Below are 16,444 nucleotides of genomic sequence, written 5' to 3'. Positions count from 1 at the left end.
GGATCGTTTGGTGGTCCAGGCATTGTTGAGCCCATGCGCAACTTGGTGTCGCTCCAGCGGCGTGTGTGGGACCTAGAGACGCCCTCCGCGTCTACCGACCAGTGCGTTACGTTTGTGTCTATCCCTGGCGACTCTCAGGTGTTTTTGTTACGCACTAGTGGCCGCATCGAGACGCTGCAGCTCGAAGAAGAAGATGCACAATGTTCGTCCAAAGACCTGGAGCTGTTCCTGGATCTGCGTGAGTTTGTGGAGGATACAGCTGCTTCTGTCGGCTGCTGGAGATGGATGAGCTACGTGGCAGAGTTAAATGCGCTCGTCTGCGCTTCTACGAGCGGATCGCTCGTCTCCGTGGACGTCGACTCAATCGACGGCGAAGAAGTCGGCAGTGTGGATAGCGGCCTGCGGGCGCTGGCGTGGAGCGGTAGCCAGGAGCAGCTGACACTTGTCACGGGTGCAGGATCGCTGCTGGTCATGAGCAATGATTGGGAGGTGTTGCACGAGACGGAGGTTGCAGCCTCTTTGCCGTCGGAGCTCGAGCTGGGTAGCTACGGACTAGGTGACGAGCAGTGGTGCTGTGAACTTTGCTGGCGGGAGGATTCCAAGTTTGTTGCGCTAAATGTGGCGACGAAGGAGAAGCAGAGTGGAGCTGAGGTGCAGAAGGTGCTGGTGTTCACGGAGCAATTGGAGTGTCACGCTCTTGGAAGACTTGAAGACGGACGCGCGATCCCGGGGCTGGGCACGACGCTGCACTGGAGTCAGAGTCTGGCGTTGATTGCAAGCTGTGAAGTGAGGAAAAGAAGACTGGTTGTAGTGTTTTTCGAGCGCAATGGACTGCGCCACGGTGAGTTTGTGATTCCGGCGACGTACCGCGCACCGGAGTACCGTGTGGGGAGCGTGCGCTGGAATACGTCGTCTGATACACTTGGTGTGAGCTTGCATCCGACTGGTGGTGCTGAAGGCGGAGACAACCAGGGAACGGTTGTGCAACTATGGTCAAGGAATAATTACCACTGGTATCTGAAACAGGAGCTCCAATTTTCCAGTGAAGACCAACTTGTTAACTTCGCCTGGGATGAAGAAGCCGCGGGTCGATTGAGCCTTCTCACTAGCTCGTATCTTACACAAAAACTTACGTTCTACGAGCATGAATTTACTTGGGACATGTGCAGTGCCGAGGCCGAGCGCCCGCAACTGCAGTCACCTCGACCAGCACACGAGCGAGAAGAAAATCAAGAGGCGCCACCTCAACGCCACAGCATTGCGGTAACCGGAGTCATCGATGGGTCTAATCTGCTGCTGACGCCGTTGCACCGTGCAATGGTGCCACCCCCTTTTGCACTGCTTCAAGCTACATTCGACGCGACAATCAACTCAGTTGTATTCGATTCCCAAATCGAGGCATTACTTGTGCTACTTGCTAATGGCACTGTGGTGCTGGTGGAGAATTATCTCACTCCAGCTGATACACGAGGGTCGGCTGCAGGTTTACCTCCTCCACCTTTGTCTGCAGCTCATACCCGCAATCCAATTGCACCAATTTCGATGACGGCTATTGTGTTGCCTCAAACTGTGGTAAATGGCGAGTATCTCACGCTTGAGAGTTTGCTCTGGGTCCGTTTTTGTGCCGAGTCTCGCCAGCTAGTTTTTGCTGGCAAGAGTGGACGTCAAGACCAACTCGTGCTTTGCTCGTTTGACTGCCTTAACGCAGAAACAGACAGCGAAGCAACCGCCAGTGTTCATAGTATTGACTTGTTCAACATTCGCACAGCTTGTGAAGTACAACATGCGGGTTCGAGGGACGATCAAGAGATGGCTGATGAGAGCTCAGTCTTATTGGCAGTGCAGACGCACAGTGGTGCTGTGTACACGCTGAGCGCTTTGTCTGTGGTGTCGCAGGTACCACATCTAGTATCGGGTAAGTTCCCACCGTTCTCGCATTTAACAGTGCTCAATTGCCGGTCTGCCAAGGAGCAAAGAGAGTCCACGGATGAAGGCATTTTAGTAATTGGGCTCGAAGGTTCAAGTGCAAGGCTGTACGTGAATGGCCACCTTCTGGCGTCAGCTTGTTCGTCGTTCCACTACAGTTCGCTGCCTTCGGTGCTCTTATTCACGACGCAAGGACGCGAGTCACAGCTGCGTATTACACCGTTGAATGATCTACGGCGCTTCCACCGTGATCAAGATTCGTCAACTGCAGGCTTCGATACTGTCACATTTGAATCGCGCACAATTGAGCGTGGTGCTCTACTTGTAGCAACGGTGGGTCAACGAGCCAGCGTCATTGTGCAGATGCCACGCGGAAATCTTGAGTGCATGACTCCAAGACTCCTGGTGCTTGCAATTGTTGTCCAACAAATTGAAACCCTCGAGTATAATACGGCTTTGGAGATTTGTCGTCGCCACCGGCTTGACCTGAACATACTTGCCGACTTCAACCCTCAAGCGTTCATTGAAAACTTCCCGCAGTTCCTTGTGAAGCGTTTTCTTACAACAAGACCGGCTGCAGTCACCAGTGACAGGCTATGCCTGTTCATCACCAACCTACACTCTGTTGACGTCTGGGCCACGAAGTACGGCCCATTGCTCGAGCCATTTTCTGCGAAGAAGCACACCAATGGAGTGCAACTGGCGTACGATGCAGAAGAGAAAGTCAATACTGTTTGCCAGGCGTTTATGCGGGCAACCCAAGAATTGGAGAGTGATGGAGAGGAAGCGAAGGCCGCTTTGTTGCTTCCATTCGTTACGGCTGCTGTAAAGCAGTCGCCCCCACGCTTCGATGAAGCCCTAGGTAAAATTGAGAACTTGCTCGTTCAGAGCAAGCACCGTGAAGATGCAAGCACTTCGTCACAGAACCGAGCGGCAGCAACGCGTGCTATTAAGCACCTCATTATGCTGACAGATGTGGACAGCCTGTACTCTGAAGCATTGGGGTTGTATGATTTGGAGCTGGTGCGAACGGTGGCTGCTCATTCACAGCGGGATCCAAAGGAATATGTGCCATTCCTTGACCGTGTGGCACAGCTTGAAAATGAAAACTGGCGAAAATACACCATCGACGTTCATCTTGGAAGACACGCACGCGCGTTGTCCCACCTGGGCGCCCTCATTAATGATACCAGTGAGGATTCCGAGGAAGAAAAGAGCAAGCTGCATACGATGGCACTAGAGCTGATCCAGCAGGGCGAGCTGTATGATCAGGCTCTTAATTTGTTTCCTCATGTCCAGCGTCCTGCGTCCCAGAGTGCCCGTGCTTTTCGGCGAAAAATTCTTACACTAAAGGGGGACTTTCTTGGGGCTGAGAAGAAGTACGAGGCTGCAGCGTACGTGTATTTGTCAGCTTCGGACAAGGAGAAGGCACGAGGCGCATTTATCGCTGGTAACAAGTGGCAGATGGCGTTGGCACTAAGTGCTCGCGATCACCAGAATTCCGAAAAGTTGCGTAGTGAAGCGTATGCAATTGCAGAAGAGCTTCTCAACAAGCAGCAGCAACAGCAAGGCGGATCTGTTGACGATGTTCTCGCTGTAGCAAGAATCTACGTCGAGTATTGCAATGATATTGACGAAGCAGTAGCGCTTCTAGTTACACACCAGCAATGGCCAGAGGCATTGCGTATAGCTTACCTACACAAGCGTGACGACCTGGTAGAAAGCGATGTGGAAACGGGAGTGTTGCAGAGTAGTGACGACGTCCAAGAGGAATTGGAACGCAAGGAAAAACTGTATGTTAAGCACTGGAAGCGCCTGACTACTATTCGTGAGCAAAAGCGGCTTTTCAAGCTGCACGGCATTGATGGTAGCCGATGGGACCACGGCAATGGAGGAGATGGTGACACCGATGCTGGTAGCATTCGTTCTGGTGCTTCGAGCGCTGCGGACAGTGCTCTCTCCAATGTGTCTATGAGCTCGGTAGGAAGCCACAACAGTGCTGCTAGCATTGGTAATTTCTCGATGCAATCACTGTCAATGGCAACGGCCAGCCACTTTTACGCAACGCAAGCCCTGGGAGATGTCGGCAAGAAACCCAAGACCAAGGCAAAGCACGGAGGTATCCCGTCACGCCGAGAGCGACGAAAGAGAATGAAGGAGGGCAGCGCCGATGAGGAAGCCTATGTACAACAGCAGCTCTCAGAATTGCGCCCCAATGCGGCCTTAGCACGCGAGGTGGGGGCTCTGCTCGAAATGTTGATCTTCTTCGGTCATGTGCAACAAGCACAGAAACTGCAGACTCAACTTGCTGGCTTTGAACAGTGCGTCGCGGACAAGAAAATGCCGGCACCGATAGATGGTATCTCAGGTAAAACTACAACTAAGCTCCAAGGTGATGAAGACCTTCCCCAGTGGCAGTTGGAAGCTTTACGAGGATAATACCACGACTTCAGTGGAGAATAATAAAATCAGATTGCCTCGTCGCAACGGAAGTCCCAAAACGTTGGGATCATTGTACGAGCATTTCCGAGTCTCAGTCGCAAACTATCGTCAGCGAGCTCACCCGAGGTACACGGTAGAAAAATCCACGTGATTGCACTTAACAGTTTCTCCATTTTGCTGTAGAATGCTGTGTCTGAGGCTGCCGGCATGCGTGGTTGCAGTCGTCGGAGAGTATGGAAGCTTCGTGCGGTTGTTCGTGATGGCCTACGCTCCGGATAAAGACGATTGCGTCGACCCCGCTTACGTAGGATCTGCTTCGAAGTGCCGAGCCAACACTGACGGCCCGTGCCCATGCAAGGATGGGGTGAGCAATGAGTTGACTACGCCGCGCACTGCCGATAAGAACATGACGAAAGAACAATAAAACTCGGAGAAGGTTCACGAATTGGTGACGAGGCTGAATGGATCAATTGTATTGAACGTGACCTAAACGTGTATGCTTTTGTGCCTTACCCACCGATGTTCTGCGTGGTGCAGCTGAGCCGCCGGTACTTTCAATTGCTTGCTGAGCGATTTGTACACAGCCGACTCTTAGCGATACTCTCGCTGGGCGAACGATGCGACTACGGGTGTACTACAACCCGGTTGCTTGGTAATCTTTGACGCAATGAGGTGCTCGAGGATACTCAGCAGCGGGGTGAAACACAAAAGCGTCCGCACGACTCCCACGTGCAGGATACATACTGCCAATCTTGACGCTGATGGGAGGCAATAGGGTGGTGCTCGAGGTGGTCAAATGAGAAGTGAGCCCCAGTGTGGCTGACGAAGCGAGTCGTAACAGATCTCGTGGCCGTTTGCTGGCAAGTTTTCCTGGTGCGCACGCTGGAATCACCAAATATGTGGGGTGGAGACTTCGCGTGTGGCAGGCAGGTGGTCGCTGGACACTCATCCCCATCGATGCCAATCAAAGCGTGCCGTTTCGAGTGAGTCATCGAAAATGCCCGGCGGGTGGGCATGAAGCCTGGCATGTTAGCGGAGGCGCTAAGAGCGCTGTAGAAGGACAGCAAATATTGCAGAACATCTAGAGATACGCGCTGGCCAGGATTGTTACATGGACACCATTAGAAGTCTCGCCCCCTGTAGGGCAACGGAGACTACACTGTTCCTCAGCAGCGAAAATGATCAAGCATTTTGTGTATCAGCTTCATTGCTTTCGCTCTGTGTCACCGGACTGCCAATATTATTGTGGGATGAAGGGGTACATTGCCCCTCCCTTGTCGTCAAAGCAAGCAAACCGTGTTTGGACTCCAAACTTTGGAGACGTCCTCTGGTACGATGCACCTTTCGGACTGGCTTGGTGCATGTCGGACTGGCTTGGTGCATGTCTTTACCGCGAGTGCTGCTTGGTCGAAGATGAGTGACCTGTGGCGCCCCGCATTGGTTGTCGGCACCAGCGGACACCTGCCCGTGCATCGTGGTGTGCAAGCGACTACAATACGCGTCGCACCAAACCAAGGCCACCCGGTGATGATGGTATGAGCGACTTGATTCCTAGCCCATTGTGCCAGCGAGTTTCAGCTTGAGCGACGCTTTGCTCGCTGCTAAAACACGCGCATGCAGTAAACCACCGGGATTCTGGTGATGACGACAAAGTGTGGGTGGCCGTACTCACCCGAGATCGATCTTAATTTGCCCTCTTGAGTGAGCGGCTAGTACGGCAAGGCACAACTTCTTCGCCTTGCGCCACTCAAATAGACGCTGTCCTGCCTAGATAAGACAAGACAACCCGGCCGGATTTTGCGATGACTCACGTCCTGAACTGCCGTGTCTTTGCGACCGTATGAGTGACTTGAAGTTGACTCTCGTGCTGTGATTGGTCCATTCCGTGCTGAATACCGAAACGATGAGTGACCCGAAACAAGCACTGCGCTATTCCAGCGGTTCCTGCGCAGGTGCAGAAACAGCAACCGCGTGGGCCCGACGGTACGGTGCTGCGTGGCTATGGTCCCCACCAACGACGCGAGTGTGAAGCTCCCGCTGCCAGGAGTTCTGTTGCGACTCGTGGTGCGGGTCCGGTAGAGCTCACTTCTCAATTGGCCACTTCCAGCGCAATCCCAGCAACTCCACCTCGCGCCGTGCACAGCAACCATCAGCGCCATGGCTCCCAACCAGCAGACTGCTGACACGACCACCGCTAAGCGCAATGCCGGCCCCAAGCCCATGTCCGCTTCCACCATCGCCATCCTCAAGGCCACTGCACCTGTCGTCAAAGAGCACGGAACCGAGATCACCTCCACCATGTACGGCATGATGTTCAGCGAGTTCCCAGAGGTGCAAAACCTATTCAATATGTCCCACCACCGCGTCGCCGGCGCCACCAAGGGTGGAGCACCTCCCGGAGTGTCCCGCCAGGCTACATCGCTTGCCAACGCTGTCATTGGATTCGCTGCCAACTGCGACCAGCTGGGCAACCTCGGTGACGCCGTGCCTCGCATGGTGCACAAGCATGTGAGTCTCGACATCCGTGCCAAGCACTACCCTATTGTCGGTGGCTGCCTCCTTCGTGCCATCAAGATCGTGCTCAAGGACGCCGCAACGGACGAAATCATTGACGCTTGGAAGGAAGCCTACTGGTTCCTCGCTGACCTCCTTATCCAGGCCGAGGACAATATGCGCGACGAGCTTGAGCAAATGCCTGGCGGATGGGCCGGATTCCGCGAGCTGCGCGTGGCTCGCAAGGTCAAGGAGAGTGACGAAGTCACCTCGTTCTACCTGGAGAGCGTAGACTCGGCGAAGACGCTTATGACCTTCCAGCCCGGCCAGTTCCTCTCGCTCAAGTTTGACAACCTCCAGAAGGGGCGTTCCATCGTCCGTAACTACAGCGTTTCATCCGCTCCGGGGCAAAACTTTTACCGCATCTCCGTCAAGAAGGAGTCTGGTGACGTTGACAAGGATATTCCTGCTGGTGCGGTTTCCTCACACCTTCACAATGACGTCAAGGTCGGTAGCATCCTGCACGTTGGTGTCCCGTGCGGACACTTCTATCTGGACACGGAGAAGTCGTCCACCAAGCCGCTCGTATTCCTGAGTGGTGGCGTGGGTTTCACCCCGCTGCTGAGCATGCTCGAGCACCTCGTGGCGTCAAAGGCTGCCAAGCAGCCGGTTGTGTTCGTGCAGTACGCCCGTAGTCCTGACGTCCGCGCTTTCGGTGAGCACATCGAAAGTATCGCCAAGAAGAATGCCTTCGTGACGACTCACACCATCTACGGCAAGTTTGACCTGACCCAGCTAGCGAAGTGGCTGCCGTCCAAGGACTGTGAGTTCTACTTCTGCGGCCCCGCGGGTTTCATGTCGGCTGTGCACAAGTCGCTCAGCAAACAGTGGGCTGTGCAGGCGGATCAGCTACACTACGAGTACTTCGGCCCCACGCAGGACATCGGCGCCGACAACTCGGCCCAGCGTGCGCCGGCGTCGTGCCCGTTCGCTGCGTTCGATTACCACACTCGACTGATGACCAACGACAAGCAGTCACGGACGCGCTTGGTGATCGCGGCTGCAGTTGCCACGTCGGCTGTGCTTGCTGCCACGATCCTGCGGAGCAGGAAGTAAGTGGAGACGCCTCCGGTCCTTTAGTTACCAGCAGGCACACACTATAGATATTGGTGTGGAGAGCTCAATATACATGTATGCTTCATCAGCTTTGATCGCAGTACCGCAAAGCAATTAAATTTTGTGTGACGCACACCATTCGACCCAAAATGGCGAAGCGGGACCGGTGGGACTCGGGCTCGGACTCCGCGGACGAGGGCGTCTCCCGACGCAAACACAAGCCTTCCAGCCGCAGAGAAAGCTCCTCCAACTCCACCGACGTCTCCTCTACAATTGGCACATACTCTGGTTCCTCAAAACGCGCTATAACCCAAGATATCGTGACTCCAGAGGACCCAACGCGCCACAATTTTTACCTTTTAGGCTGTCGCAGCGTCGACTGCTACGCGCGCATCGGCAAGATCGATGAGGGAACGTACGGCGTCGTGTCCAAAGCTCGGGACAAGGAAACGGGCGACGTGGTGGCCCTCAAACAGGTCAAAATGAGCGCCGACGCCAGCCAGGAAGGATTCCCGGTCACGGCGCTGCGGGAGACGAACGTGCTGCTGTCTCTGGACCACCCAAACATCGTCCAAGTGCGGGAGATGGTGGTGGGCTCCACGCCCGACAAGATCTACATGGTCATGGACTATGCTGAGAACGACCTCAAGCACGTTATGCAGAACAAGATGAAGGCTCCGTGGCTCCAGTCCGAGGTCAAGTACCTGCTGCACTCACTGCTGAGTGCTATGGCCTATATGCACAACCGCTGGTACATTCATCGAGACCTCAAAACCAGCAACTTGCTGTATGATGCACGTGGAGTGCTGAAAGTGTGTGATTTTGGACTTGCGCGCAAGTATGGCTCGCCGCTGCGTACGTACACGCAGCTGGTGGTGACGCTGTGGTACCGCTCCCCGGAGTTGCTGCTTGGTGCGAAGAAGTACTCGACGGCGGTGGATATGTGGTCAGTCGGGTGTATTTTCGCCGAGATGCTGCTTATGAAGCCGCTGTTTGCAGGACGTGGTGAGCTGGACCAGACCGACCAGATTTTCAAGCTGCTTGGCGCGCCAAATGAGGAGAATTGGCCTAGTGTTGACGATGACGTACCGGATGCCAATTTGAGCATTCGGGGCAAATGGCCCAAGCATTCTCGACTACGTGATAAGTTCCCGCTCGCTGCAACGTTTTCCGGTAGTGGGTGCTCGCTGTCGAAGGCTGGTTTCGACCTGCTGAGTCGGATGCTAGCACTTAGTCCGCGCAAGCGAATTTCAGCCAAGGACGCACTCGCACATGAATACTTTCAGGAATCCCCCCCACCAAAGCAGCAGGAGTTGATGCCGACATTTCCAGCGTAGAACAAAACAAAAGCCGCGAATCCACCGCACGTTACTTGTTATCACTCCGACTTGCTTTACTCGCTGCAGCCGTCGGTCTGCCTACACTTGACCACACGCAGCGCCACCACCGTCACTGAGAAAATCAACATACGCTTGGTCTTCAAATCGACTCGGTAGGAATGCGTCCACGTGGTCAGCAAGCCCACAGCCCTCGAGTTTCTCGCCCATGACCTGCGTCGCCAGCAAGTGGCCTGACGCACCACTGGACATGAGGCCAACACCAGTCATAGCAGACTGCAGAAAGATGCCTCCAATAGTACTCGGCGCCGGCCCGATGAGAGGGAGGTTGTCCAGTGTTTTGCAATAGTACCCGCCACTCACGTAGAATGAATCGCGCACTTCCGGTCGCGTAAGATAAGACTTCACCTGCGGGAACATCTTGGTAAGTCCGCGGACACAGACCTCTGGGAATCTAAAGCGAAATGACAGTCAGTATCAATAAACATGCGTCCGGGCAACAACTCACCTCCGATCCAATACGTCTTCAACGGGATAGTGCGCTGGTACAGGCTCGATATCGTACGTCCAGACTGCCATCATTTTATCCCCATTGTACGGCCGCACATGAACTCCGCCCGGGTACTCTTCCAGCATGCGAGCTGCTACAGGATCAGTCATAAGCTCCTTGCGATCAGCGTCTGAAATCTGCAGCAAAACAAACAGCACAACGATGAATAAACTCCTCATTCAGAGCCATCTTGAAACCCTTCACACCTCAAGTTTGCCCATTGGGTCCGAATCGAACGTCAACGGCATCGTAGGAGGCAACACATGGTCGACATCGTCGACAATAGCGCGGCAGTGCAGCTCGTTAATAATTGGCACATCGAAGCTCGACATATCGCGCTGTTTGAGAATATCCATGGTTCTCTCAAATAGCGGACCCGTAGCAAAAACCACGTTGGGTGTCGCCACCTCCAGCGTTTCGCCGTTGTGCATTGCCACCTTCACGCCACTCACATTGCCTCCAGTAGCAAAGAAATCGGTAACTTTGCCCTGCAGCACGTTCGCCTTGGGGCAGTACTCTGCTGCCTTAGTGAGCTCGTAGTCGGCCACCTTAACTGGGTTCAGTGAACCACACCGACGCACATGAAGTGCAGCGAGCGCATTCGAGTCTTTCAGGTTGGGGAACGCAGCCGCAACGTTGTCAATGCCCACCAGCAGGTCGCTCCCGTCCAGGTCGTACTGCATCTCCTCCGTCGAGAAGCGGTAGCCACTGAGCTTGTCGTTCTGTTCGTGCACTCGTAGTTGTCCGCCACCATGTCGCTCCAGATTCTTGGCTAAGTGCTTGAATTCCTCCACCTTGTGAACGTCCCGAGTCACGAACAGGTATCCGTTGCGGTTAAGGCCCAGTGCGTTGCTGGTCTCTTTGCAGATGGCGTCCATCTCATCGATAGAGTGCACCACGAGCTCTCGCATGGGCGTCTCGGCGTCGCTCGGGAACCAATTGCGGTAGCTGAAAGAGCCGTTCGCACTGGTGAGGGACAATGGAGGCAACGCATCCACCAGCAGCGGCTTGAAGCTTGGGTTGCGAGCATTCAGACGCGCCAGGTGATAGAAGGCAGAGCAGCCTGCCACCCCGGCGCCCACCACCACCACGTCCGCCGAGCACTTACGCAGCATTTCGAAGCTTCACCGAGGAGAATTCACAAGTGCCCAACATAATGCGCGTGAAAGGTTGCAACGGCAGATATTGCGGTGGTGCACCACTTCAAGCTAGCGCTTCGTAATCACGAAGGTCTTCCTATCAAGGAGATGAATGCAATGCTGATCCCGCGACGACTACAGCGTCACCTGCCTGACGGGGCTTTCGTCACAAGCAAGGTCAAGGTCAAGATCAAGATGGCAAGATGGCAAAAGGTAGTGTGGTATTTGTGCTTCATGAACAAGGCGCACGCAACAGCGTCTGCGCAACATTTCGTACACTTCCTGCAGATTTACAGCTTGCTGGTGGCGTCGATGGCGTGGCTCTTGGCGAACTCGAGGCCCTTGCTCACGCTATCCTGCGGGGTCACGTTGTGCTCGATCTGGCCCACCTTACCGCCCGGCAACACGATCACGTGCGAGCGCTCGACGCGCGTGCCGTCGTTGATAGAGCTGCCGAAGTAGCTGATGAGCTGGTGCTTGGGGTCCGACAGGAACGTGTACTTGTACTTCTGCGACTCCTTCCACGTCAGGAGCTCGGCGGGCGTGTCCGCGCCCAGTCCGTACACGTCGAAGCCGGCAGCGTTGATCTCCTCGAGGTTGTCGTTGAAGCCGCACGCCTGCGTGGTGCAGCCGGGCGTGTCGGCCTTCGGGTACATGAAGAAGATGGCGCCGCGCGTCTTGAACAGCTCCTGGACCTTGACCGAGGCGGAGGCATCGGTCTGCAGCTCCACGCCGAACGTGATGGTGCTGCCCTCAGCAAACTCCGAGCCCGCAGGCTCCTGCTCCTTGCTGGGTTCGTCCTCATTGGTCGGCTCGCCGCCCTGCTCCTTGACGAACTTGACGGCGCGGCTCACACTGTCAGCAGGGGAGACTTTGCCGGAGATCTCACCCACGACGCCTCCCTTGAGGATGACGACGTGCGAGCGCTGCACCTTGTTGCCCGGCAGTGAGCTGCCAAAGTACGAAATGAGCTTGTGCTCGGGGTCGCTCAGCAGGTCGAAGGGAAGGCTCTGCTTGGCCTTCCAGTTGGACAGCGCCTTGGACGAGTCGCCGCTTAGGCCGTAGACCGTGAAGCCCGCGTCCTTGATGGCCTGCATGTTGTCCCGGAAACCTGCCATAAGTTACACATCAAGAGTGAGCCATTCGATCTGGTTTAACAAAACCGGTATCTTTTCACGAACCGCAGGCTTGCTTGGTGCAGCCGGGCGTGTTGGCCTTCGGATACATGAAGAAGACGACGCCCTGGTCGCGGAACGTGTCGGTCAGCGCCACGTCCTTCTCCTCTTGGTTCAGCAGCGTCACGTCCAGCGTCACGTTCTTGCCCACGGCCAAGTCGCTGGCTGCGGCCTTGGGCGTCGTGGTCTTCTTAGCCGGACGCTTGGACGCGTCGCTGGCGGCCGCGCGCTTCTGCGGCAGCTCGGCGGTGGGGGAGACGCCCTCCTTGGTCGTGCGGCTGCGTGTGGACACCATGGGTCTTGGGACTTGGACGAAGCTCTTCGGAAATGCTCGTCACAATGATCCTCGCGGTTCCATGAGGTTGCAGGAAGGTGACAAGCGGGAGCCGGAGCTTCAACCATTTGTCCCACTGTGTGGTGCACACCGAGACTGTCGGAGCGAATAGAGCCTCCGAAACGGCATTATTGACGAAGATGATGCGAGATGATACTCCATCATGAGGACGGATGGCACGCGTTGTGTGACACCTAAAAAAAACATCTTGACGAGGGGGGATGTCATGGTTACCGCCGTAACATCGAATCTAGCGTCGTTGAAAGCAAAATTGTTTGTGATGCTGGATATGTTTGTTGGTGATGCTGGATATGCTGCTAATAACCGTTGTACGTCCTGCTTCCTTGGTACTGCTGGATAATAACTACAATGTAGCTAACGTCAATAGGCGTTTACCGAATACTGTAGGTACTGCGACAATGGAACTGATGTGTGGCGCACACCATTTAAAGTGATCAACAACGTCACAGGCGAGACGTCCCGGGATTCGTCCACGTCCAACATTGCGCCGTTTTGATACGCTCCGCAAGGTTGCAGGATGTGCCAGAGAAAACGGCGTCAAGCGCGGCAGAGTGGTAGGCTTCCTCCGCGACGTGGCGCTGCTGAGCCTCAAGCGACTTGTCCATTCTCCGATTAGCAGTCAAGCGCAGAAGTGATCGAGCACCATGCAGGCGTCGCAGCTCCTCGAGTCCATTATCTCAGCCTTCATGAACGCCCCGCAGGTGGACGGCCGCAACGCGCGCGTTCCCGTGGACCTGAGCGTTTCCTCCAAGAAGGCGCGCGCCCGAGTGCACGCCAAGCAGAACGAGGGTGCGTACTGGGCTACGGTTCCGCAGCTGCCCGTGACTGCCTCGTGCAGGTAGACGATCGTTGACGCTTCCAACAGTCGGCGATGACTAGCGACAGACGTCAAACACGCCAAAGCTTCACCAAGACAAGTGTGACAAGACAAGTGTGATGTGGCGCTGGATCTTCATCATGGGCCAGCAACGCGCCGCAGGCATTTACTTACTTACTTGGGTTTTATCTAAATCGAAATGATATTGCTATTTGTATTGAATTCATGTTTGCTAGTTGCATTATTGGCCTTTGCATCGACGGGGTTGTTTACTTTTGAATAGGCATCATATTCGTCCGACAGCATGGATGAACGCTACGGCATCGGACTTGTAAGCCACGAAAAATGCAACTTCAACAAGGCTCTCACTCAGTCGGCGAGCACGGGGTAGGTCGCAGCCGTGGCCACACCACACAGGTTGTCCTTCTGGGAGATCTTGACGTAGCCGTCCTCGCCCCAGTGCGTGCTCCACGAGTTCTTCACCTGCAGGCAGAGCGCAAATCGTTTGGTTTAATTTAAGGAGAGTGTATCCACACAGCAAGCACATCGAGGTCTTCCTTACCAGCGTGTACTTCTGACCATTGTGGGTCGTCACGCCCACCGCGAGCACCGAGTGGTCGAGGCTGTCAACGTCGCTCTTGCATTCGACGTCGTCGTAGTACCCGCCGCCATAGAAGTAGAAAGACGGAAGCGTCGCGTCTATCGACACCGACAGCGGGCCGATCGTAGCTAGCGCGTCGTTAAGAGCTACCACACTCGTGACATTCACGAAACCTGTCATGCGTCCGATCGCATTGTCCACATTGAAGTGGCAGTAGTCAGGTGCGTTGCGGTACGACCCGTACGTCGCTGTGGTCTCGAGTCCGCCGTTGGCCATGATCCACTCGTATGCCTGGTAGTCCAAGCCTCCGTCGCATGCGTTGTTACCATAGTCCCAACTGCAGACGTCAACCATAAGTTATGGTCCATAACAGAAATTAGAAGCACATTTTGGATACCTGACCCAGGTGATCTGAGTCTCAAATGAAGAGGTAGATCGCAGACTTACGAGCAGTCGAGGAGATTTTGCTGGGACATATTGAAGAGCTTCTTTTGTTGAGCAAATAACGCACCTTCCAGGGTTCCAGTCGTGCTGGAAAAAATCACAAGATATGTGTAAGTGCGCAGAAGGAACCACCACAGCACATATCGCATCAAACTGTTACCCAAACGTCCAGCAAGACCCGCAAGCACCTTGGTCCTTCACAGGTGTGACAGCTCCCTTCGTTCGCCAGTCCATGTCTCCGGGGTCCTCAAAGCTCGATAACTCATGCACGGCCATAGCTCCATTATCCTTGGCACGCTTTACTCGCGATGAGCGATGCAGTGTCAGTCTTTCTTCATGATTAAGGTCTGCGAACTGGTTTAGCTCAAGATGATAGGACAATCCCTGAACAATAAATTCACCATGCGACAGTTGGTCATTATCAGTTCTTGCCAAGCAATCTCAAATCACAACATCATCGATATTTCGCCGTACCTTGCGATTCTCCGCGTTAATGAAGCGGCGGTTGTGATGGAATGTCGCCATACGCTGAACGGCTTCGGCTTCGTCGTCGTACACCTTGCTGTGCGACGTCGAAAACTCGTCGAAGATCTCTTTCTTCCTCGTCGTGCCTTCTGGCATAAGAAGATGAATCTATTCAAGATATAAACAGCAAATTAGACCAGGGGCAATTGCAACACCGCCACAAGCAATACCTTACGTCTTCCTTTGGGTTGCGCGACGGACCGCTATCGTCACCTGGCATCTCAGTGCAGTTCATTGAAGCCGGTAGCGACAAGAACACATTCTCGTCCACAGGCCCTTCGCGTACGTAGATGTAGTCCAGGTGGTATTCATCAATGTGGCTGCCACCCAGCATGCCATTGCGTCCAACGTAGTGGAATCGCACTGGACGTTCCGTCTTTTGGTCCACATAGAGCGTGTACTCTCCAAGGAGACCATCCTCTGTTGGCTCGTGAAGCTTCGTCACGAACTTCCAGCTGAAGCACGGACGTCCTTCAACAAGGAACACGCCGTGCTGCGGCTCAAAGAGGGTCATATTAGGGAAGATACGCTGCAGTGACTCGGAGCCAGACTTGAAGCACTTGCGCTCGCGAATGACTGGGATGATCTGGTAGCTGGTTCCACTGGTGTTGTAGATGTACACGTCGGTGCCTCCATAGTAGCTGAGCTTCTGCAGGCCCTTCTTCTCGTCCACATGAACGTACAGAGGCTCCACCATGTCCATGTATGGCATGTTAAAGGTGACGCTGGCTTCATATTGCGTCGGGAACACTGGGCGCTTGGTGGGCGCGAGATGGTTGGCGTCCTCCACAGCGCGTAGAATGGCGAGCACCGCGATGAACCCGAGGATGCCTGTGGTTAGTGCGATGATGGCGCACCAGATCTTGCGCGACTTGCTGCGTTGGCGACGGAGAATGGCGTTTTCTTGTTGCTCCAGGCGATGATACTCGGAGCTCGATTCTGATAGGAAGAAAAAGAGACGCAACTTCAAGTCAATAGGAGGAACGGTAGCATGGGGAGATTGCGAGCGTGAAGCATATCAATCGATAGAGAGGGGAGAGATGCATTACCCGGGAGTAGGCTCTCCGACGCGCTGGCCTCCAAGTCCTCCGTGGGTAGCGTCGCCTTTGTCTTCTTCTTGCCCATGTTAGCTTTGCTCTTTTTCGTTTCGATGTGAAGATCGCTGGCTTCAATATTATATTTTTTAGCCAATCACAGAGCCGCCATTTTGACCACCAAATATGAGTTCGCTGCGAAGTGTGTGGCGTCCTGCAGCCCGAGCGTTCCAGCGCGCGTCTGCTGCCCCGATGACGCGAGGGATGAGCTCGACGTCTTCGCGCTTCGACAGGACGGCAACGCTGGCGGATGAGAGCGTCCTGGAGCACCTGGTGTGCCCCATCTCCAAGTCCCCACTGCGCTACGACGCCGAACGCGGCAGCCTTGTGTGCGACGAGATCAGCGTGGAGTACCCAATCTGGCAGGGGGTTCCGCTGCTGGTGCCTTCGGAAGGCCGTATCATTAGCTCAAGCGACCACGAGTAAAGCT

At 54.8% G+C, this 16,444-nt stretch overlaps 7 protein-coding genes across 7 annotated transcripts; 4 read left to right on the top strand and 3 right to left on the bottom strand.

Annotated features, from left to right (window-relative positions):
- Positions 1–33: 33 nt before the first annotated feature.
- Positions 34–4,365, top strand: KRP23_8559 (Elongator complex protein 1; the record flags this gene model as incomplete). Its single annotated transcript, XM_067894013.1, has 1 exon — positions 34–4,365. The coding sequence occupies one exon, from the start codon at positions 34–36 to the stop codon at positions 4,363–4,365; it is 4,332 nt and encodes a 1,443-aa protein (XP_067743488.1).
- A 2,160-nt stretch (positions 4,366–6,525) lies between these two features.
- KRP23_8558 (Flavohemoprotein) lies at positions 6,526–7,977 on the top strand (the record flags this gene model as incomplete). Its single annotated transcript, XM_067894012.1, has 1 exon — positions 6,526–7,977. The coding sequence occupies one exon, from the start codon at positions 6,526–6,528 to the stop codon at positions 7,975–7,977; it is 1,452 nt and encodes a 483-aa protein (XP_067743487.1).
- Positions 7,978–8,126: 149 nt separating this feature from the next.
- Positions 8,127–9,314, top strand: KRP23_8557 (Cyclin-dependent kinase G-2; the record flags this gene model as incomplete). Its single annotated transcript, XM_067894011.1, has 1 exon — positions 8,127–9,314. The coding sequence occupies one exon, from the start codon at positions 8,127–8,129 to the stop codon at positions 9,312–9,314; it is 1,188 nt and encodes a 395-aa protein (XP_067743486.1).
- Positions 9,315–9,395: 81 nt separating this feature from the next.
- Positions 9,396–10,979, bottom strand: KRP23_8556 (uncharacterized protein; the record flags this gene model as incomplete). Its single annotated transcript, XM_067894010.1, has 3 exons — positions 9,396–9,768; positions 9,823–10,001; positions 10,071–10,979. The coding sequence occupies 3 exons, from the start codon at positions 10,977–10,979 to the stop codon at positions 9,396–9,398; spliced, it is 1,461 nt and encodes a 486-aa protein (XP_067743485.1).
- A 314-nt stretch (positions 10,980–11,293) lies between these two features.
- Positions 11,294–12,473, bottom strand: KRP23_8555 (Peroxiredoxin bcp1; the record flags this gene model as incomplete). The annotated part of the gene is made up of 2 exons (XM_067894009.1): positions 11,294–12,114; positions 12,185–12,473. 2 exons carry the CDS (start codon positions 12,471–12,473, stop codon positions 11,294–11,296), a joined length of 1,110 nt encoding a protein of 369 aa, XP_067743484.1.
- A 1,246-nt stretch (positions 12,474–13,719) lies between these two features.
- KRP23_8554 (Counting factor associated protein D) lies at positions 13,720–16,045 on the bottom strand (the record flags this gene model as incomplete). The annotated part of the gene is made up of 7 exons (XM_067894008.1): positions 13,720–13,833; positions 13,913–14,288; positions 14,399–14,482; positions 14,556–14,779; positions 14,870–15,028; positions 15,096–15,859; positions 15,970–16,045. The coding sequence occupies 7 exons, from the start codon at positions 16,043–16,045 to the stop codon at positions 13,720–13,722; spliced, it is 1,797 nt and encodes a 598-aa protein (XP_067743483.1).
- A 95-nt stretch (positions 16,046–16,140) lies between these two features.
- On the top strand, positions 16,141–16,440 carry KRP23_8553 (Protein preY, mitochondrial; the record flags this gene model as incomplete). The annotated part of the gene is made up of 1 exon (XM_067894007.1): positions 16,141–16,440. One exon carries the CDS (start codon positions 16,141–16,143, stop codon positions 16,438–16,440), a length of 300 nt encoding a protein of 99 aa, XP_067743482.1.
- Between the last annotated feature and the right edge of the window lie 4 nt (positions 16,441–16,444).

This window comes from Phytophthora ramorum (genome assembly GCF_020800215.1).
Source record: "Phytophthora ramorum isolate Pr-102 chromosome Unknown Phyram_PR-102_s0007, whole genome shotgun sequence".
NCBI lineage: Eukaryota > Oomycota > Peronosporomycetes > Peronosporales > Peronosporaceae > Phytophthora > Phytophthora ramorum.
The sequence above is the reverse complement of the archived record's forward strand: the minus strand, read 5'-3'. Positions and strand labels throughout refer to the sequence as shown.